Source organism: Lactuca saligna, chromosome 1, assembly GCF_052625555.1.
Source record: "Lactuca saligna cultivar CGN05327 chromosome 1, ASM5262555v1, whole genome shotgun sequence".
Classification (NCBI taxonomy): domain Eukaryota; kingdom Viridiplantae; phylum Streptophyta; class Magnoliopsida; order Asterales; family Asteraceae; genus Lactuca; species Lactuca saligna.
The window spans coordinates 20716407-20722968 of NC_136417.1; the positions used below are offsets into that span (position 1 = coordinate 20716407).

The window sequence follows — 6562 nt, forward strand, 5'->3', positions numbered from 1 at the left end:
TGTGTTTGTGTTTTAAAATTAAATATTTTTCATGTTGTTTCAATGACAAAAGGGAAGGGAGCGGTTTAATTGACTGTATGTGCATAAGGATTGCTATGTTTAATTTGGATTTCCGCAAACTCTAGTTTATGTTTTTAACTTGATAATTGGTGTTTAAAACTATTTTATAACTATAATATTTTTTATGCAAATGATTTTTGGGCTGCTCACTTATATTTTAAAAAGAAAACATTTGTTTGAAATTTGCGACTTTACAATTTAAAACAATGTTGATCATCTACACTAATGTAGTTTTTGTTTTCTCTCCGTGCCAATGTCAACTACTAGAAAATAATATCAACACGTCGTTTCTTGATGACCAAGTAAATCAAAATCCAATAAGGGTTTGTGTGTTCCCGGCTCAACAAGAGGGAAACGAGAGGAAGACAATTCGGTAAGAAGAGGCTTAGAGAGAAGCGTAAAATGGATGCCTTATATAGTCCAACCCTAATCTTCCTTGATGACCAACAACTAATTTGAACAAGGACATAATTATTTATTAACTAAATAGATAATTATCAACATAATTCAAATATGCTTAATTGCAAATAAAATCCCTTTTTTTATATATATTTTCTAATTAAACTATTAAACTATTGATGAATAACAAACTAATCATTTTTAAAAGAAGCAACTTATTTAACAAGTGTTTATCACCTACTACTTGGTTAATTCTCAATAAAAGTTATTTTATTACAAAATATTAAATGAATACGAGTTGCACGATGCCATGTTTATAATATGATTATCCAAAAGAACGATTCTTTTTTTGTTTTGGTGGGCCGTAAATATGGCTTTTGCTTGTGTTTCGGTTTTAGGACTTGGGCGACAATAGAGAGATGACGATAAATGATTCGAAAAAGTACATTGATGAGTCCTTGTTACTCGATGGTAATGAGGTTGCTAGATGGATTCTTTTTGTCCCAATGATAGTTAGCATTTTTCTGCGGTGTGTTTTGTTGAATTGACTTCCAAATAGACTAAACTTGTTTACTAAGGGATTTGATGTGCCTTTGGTTTTGCATCCTTTGTGCTCCATGCAGTTAGAGACGTTACATCATTTGTTGTTGAGTGCGGAGTAGTTGTGAGAACTTTGAATGCGATCTCCGAGTAGGTTGGATAGGATTCTTTTTGAGGTACAATAACATCACAACATTACTTCGGTCGGTGGACTGTTGATAGATGTCCAAGATCAAGAAAATGACGATAATATCTATTGTGATGACAACTTGGTGATGCTTTGGCATTTCCATAATACCATTTTTTTTTTTTTTAAAAATTGTACACCGTAAAATATCCTTGCTATTAGTTTTAACAAAATTCAATTGTTAAAAAAAACCTACTATAAATGTTGGGTGCATATAAACTTTAATTGAAAATGTAGCCAACAATTTAGGTTTAGCTGAAAAAGAACCAAATTTTGTCAAACAGATATGATCAACGAAGTATTCCAATAAACGAGTTTCTGATATGGACAACGGTAATAACCATGACCATGATGTTAATATCCAACTTTAATACTTCAAAAGATAAAGTTACTGTTAGTAACTTCAACAAACTTCAACTCAAGTAGCGAATTGTAATTATAAAATCAAATTTTTGTCCCACGTGAATATTTAAGAATTTAAAAACATAAATATTTTGCCGGAAGGAACCACAGTTTCTGATTCCAGCCGTTCGTCAAATCCTCAACAATAAGACTTTGCTTCTCTTAGTAGTTATGTAACATACGTACAAAGGTCAATCCGAATCAATGGAAGTATGCATTTGTTTAAAAGATTACTTGAATGACATGGAAATGCATGATTCACTTCTAAACTTCTAAAATCATACGAACAAATCCATGAAGAAGTTGCACACCAGATATCACCCCCAACAAGAAATAGACGATGATGACATCAACAACAAAATTATACTTTGTTTTATAATTATCGGATTAAACAATCAAAAACCACATCTTAGCCAACTAACAAAAGTCGTATTTCATTTTCTAGTTTAGTTTTATGTTATTGTTATTTATTTATTTATTTTTCTATTTTCCTGTTTTATATATAGATTCAAATATAAAGCAAGTAAATATTTTGTCGGAAGTATGCAAAAAAAGATTCACAAAACCATGATACTCGAAAATCCAGTTCTAATCTGGACATATCGGATCAAATATCTCTGGCCCAAATCCGGTTATATCCAAACCAGACTTATTAAAAACCAGTTTCCCATTTTCAACAAGAGAACACTAGCATCTTAAATACTCAAACACCAAGAACTTAAGTTAAGACTTAAGACACCAGATTTAGTAAACTCAAAAGAGTCAAATCATACAGTCACTGAATTGTGGTCTCCTAGCTGTTACAGCCACCAGTCCTAATTCATGCACTCACTCAACTATAAGCTAACGGATTGCAACAGATGATTAATTTGCTTCTGTAGCTCTAAATTCACTCACTCCCAAAAACAGACTTAACTTCTGTAGTAAATAAATAACTCAAAATATGATGATCATCATCAGGGTGCACCAGTCACCCCTGGAAACAGCTCTGATATCTTATTGAACACATCCATAACCTGAATCATTCAAACCCCACATCTATTAATTAACTCATATCACAACAATCTCATTTTTGGGAATCTGGATAAAAAAAAACTATTTTATTTCCCATATTTATGTTTTTTTTTTTTTGGGGGGGGGGGGGGGGGGGGGGGGGGCTTACCTCCTTGTCATTTTGGTACTTGATAATGCTCATAGGGTTTTGAGAACACTGTAAACGTAACAGTCGTGTTATTTCTTTATAAAAGTTAATAAGTGACCCTAAAGTGCAAAAAGAAAAAGGATAAAAAAAAAAAACATACATCCATGATTGCTGCTTGAACTCTTGGGTTTTGAAATGCCATGGCAACCTCGGGATTGGCCATGATTTTGGAAATAACTTCTTCAGGGGTAAGCCCAATTTGATCTTTAACAAAAAAAAAAAAAAAAAGATATAAGTAAACACATATATTTATATTGGTAGGGAGTATAAAAATATTTTACAAAGTTGTTTGATTCCATAAAATCTTACCAAATTGCTCCTTGACTTCGGGACTACTAATATCAAAATTTTTCAATGAGTCCATCATACGGTTGTCCCATTCAGGACTTCCCCCCATGCTATTCCTGAAAATAAAACCATTGATTGAATGAGAGAAAATACAACTCACAGCTTACATTCAACAATAGGGTAAAAATACACAAAAAAACACTTGTTCTTTCACCATTTTATCTCAACTATTTTGTGTAGTTATTAAATAATCAAGCTGTAAAAACTTCAAGATCTGACTTGATAAGAGCCAAATGGAAATTTTAAGTTGTAAAGTAAAGATTATTCTGAAGTAATATTAGAATGGAAAAAGATGAAATTAAAACAAAAAACGTACAACATATCCTGCAGTTGTTGACGATATTGTGGGTTCTGAAGCATCCCTGTTTTAAAAAATAAAAATAAAATAAAAGTATTAGCTAGGTTGACATATATGTGCACAAAATCATAAAACTTAATTTGAACAATAACTGACATTTGAAGGAGGTAGGGTTCCTCATTTCTTCTGGAAGATAACTGGAAGAAACAAAATTAAAACTTATTACAACTTTATTCACCAATCAAAAACATAAAATTGAAAATCTGGAAAATCAACAACTTACGGGTAGACCATTTTTTGTACAGTTGGATCCTCCATCATCTTCTCCAAAGCTTCAACAGACATAACAGGACCTGTTGTACCAGTAGACGAAGCTCCAGAAAACGGATTATTCATCGGGTTGGAAGCAGATCCATTTTGGGAACCCTAATTTCATCAACCAGATCATTTTATACATCTCTTCAGATATTAAAATGAATCATATTTCACAATGAAAAATTCTTACTTGGGTTGTAGACTGAGAATCTTTTGGGGATTCAGTCTCTTTAGATTCTTTGAAGTTTTCAAACGTGTTTGCTTTCAATGTTTCCTCAGGCGACACATCAACAAAAGCTGAGAACATTTGAGTTATAAACTCTTGCAAAAGTAGAATTACAAAGGGTCAAAATGGTCATTACATACCGGATTTCTTTGGCTCCTTTGGTGCTTCAAGTTCATCTATGGAGTTTGTGGCTGCAGGTGGTGCCTCTGTTTTAGTAGGAGGCACATCTACAGTCACTGTTCGCTGGGAAGCAGGTCCAGATGAGGCGGCTGATGGTGGTGACGGTGTCGGAAACGGAAAAGGTGATCCCGGTGAAGAGGCGGTTGAGCCTGACATTGGTGGAGTCGGGAATGGAAACGGGGATGCCGGAGAAAAACCGGAATTGGCAAATTGGTTATTTTGTGTGTCCATTTGTCCCATCATGGTCTTGAAAGCTTGTTGCATGGCATATTTCTGAAATTAGGAACATATCAAAAACACTTACACCCCGTTTGCTGTCTGTCTGGATAAAGTGTTGTCTGTATTAAGAGCTTTACCTTTAAGTATGAAGCGGCCTGTCATTCATGAATTGTAAAAAGTCAAACATAGAAATGATTCATAAGAAACAAATCGTTCTTGAAGAAAGTGCAACGAATGTATTATCATACTTACCCATGAAAAAACTGCTGAGAAAGCAACACCAACGCCTACCCAAAAGAGGGGAGAACCTCTACAAACACAACCAGATCTTAAAAGGTCATGTTTACATTGTATAAAATTCAAGAATTGAATGAAATTAGGGAATGTAAGATGCTTATTTACACTTGAGAAGATGGGGGTGGCACTGCAATTTGTGGGGTTGCGCTAACTGAAGAAGTGTGTTGATTGCTTGAAGAAGAAATTCTAGCAAAGCAATCTTTCCCAAGCCTCTCTAGTTCTAGATATACATGTGAACTCATTTAGATTCTAATCATAACTCAAAGGGAGTAGATAGCATAGTGATGATTCGTTTAGGGGGAAAAATACATACTAAATAGCCTTTGGAATTGGCCCGATGATAGGATACAAATTTTTTAATGTCATCAGGAAGCTAACAGGATTCACCTAGCTAAAAAACTGAATTAAAGATGAAATGCAAAGAATTACCATTTGATTTATTAATTGTTCGTGGGGTTGAGCCCTGCGGCTGAGACACGGCGGCGATTGAAGTTTTGGATTTGGAGAGCAGGCCGCTTCTCTTTGGGATTTTGAACGAGCAAAACAAGGGTTTATTGGATATTACACCATTAGTTCGAGGGTTTGCAGTAGAACCTAGTACTAGCTTTTGAGAAGAAGCGTAAACGGCTATATTATCCATCAATCGAAGCTCCTTAAAGACTAAACAATAAAGGGTTGTAAGGAATTGGAGTTATCTTTGACCTTTTCTGGGTGTAAAGTAGGGTGATTTTGCAGTTGTTATTGAGTGTGAAGAAGCGGGAGGAGGATTGAAGAAGGGGCCTGCTTCTTCTGTACTTCTCTATATCGGCGACATCTCCAAACTCAACAACCTCATCATGTTTAATATCAATGAGACGACACTCTTCCCTCAGGGTTTCTTGCTTCCTTTTTCTTTTTCTTTTTCCTTTTTTTTCACACAAATTTTTAGCTAAAATTAATTTGATTTTGATTATTTATAATCTTAATATCTTTTTGGTTCATGGATTTCGAAAAAAGTTTCAAAGGAATTTGAATGAAATTCCAATAAAATTGCTTTTAGTTGTCAAAATAAAATAAAAAGAATCCGAATTCTCTAAATTTTATTAAAATATACATTTAAAAAAAGTGATTTTATTATATATATATATATAATTCATTTCCAATAGTAATTTCTTATGTTTTAGATTTTTGTCATATTTATTTGTCTAGTCTGACACTTTTAGTCCCTAAGACTAATTATGAATACTAAAATTTCTTTTTTTTTTTTTTTATCCCAACATTTGATAACTTCCAAACGTCTGGCGGAGCCGTTCAATTCATTCCTTTTTTTTACTTCATTGTGTGTAGAAGAAAAAAAATTAGAAAACGATTTTTTTCACATTTCTTTGCTCGCTCTGACGTTTTAGTCTTTAAGACCAGTTATGAATAATAAATTTCCTTGTTTTTCCTTTTTGCCCCAACATTTGATAACTTCTGACCTTATGTCTGAGTCATCCGTCTCTTTCCTTTTTTACATCGTTGTATGTACAAGAAAAAATTAGAAAACAATGAATAATTAACAAAAAAAAAAAACGAATCATTGATCATAAAACTTGCATGTTACAATTTTCCAACATACTAAATTGTTTCAAACCCACAACGTAATACGATGATATTTACTAGTTTTTTCTTAAAGGGAAAAGTTTTAAAACTTCATTTCCATTTTATTAAAAGAGGAAAATATGTTATTATTGATGGATTAGATGTCTAAGCTAATAACTAAATTAGTATAATCTTCAATTATTAGCAAAGTCTTTTTGGATTGCCCTCAAACCTAGTAATTAACTTGATTGCTTTTTGGATGTAATATCCGGATTTTCAGGTACCATATTTAAATTGTTTATTTTGAGTTATGAGGAGGGACTCGACGAG

General features: G+C 33.1%; 1 protein-coding gene across 1 annotated transcript; it reads right to left on the reverse strand.

Moving 5' to 3' along the window:
• Positions 1-2306: 2306 nt before the first annotated feature.
• TIC40 (hydroxyproline-rich glycoprotein family protein) lies at positions 2307-5573 on the reverse strand. The gene is made up of 13 exons (XM_078976894.1): positions 5102-5573; positions 4778-4892; positions 4628-4685; positions 4513-4530; positions 4117-4429; positions 3941-4047; positions 3719-3861; positions 3592-3632; positions 3454-3499; positions 3099-3193; positions 2890-2993; positions 2751-2798; positions 2307-2604 (listed from the first exon to the last, which is right to left on the reverse strand). The coding sequence occupies exons 1-13, from the start codon at positions 5310-5312 to the stop codon at positions 2545-2547; spliced, it is 1359 nt and encodes a 452-aa protein (XP_078833020.1). The 5' UTR covers positions 5313-5573; the 3' UTR covers positions 2307-2544.
• Positions 5574-6562: the final 989 nt, after the last annotated feature.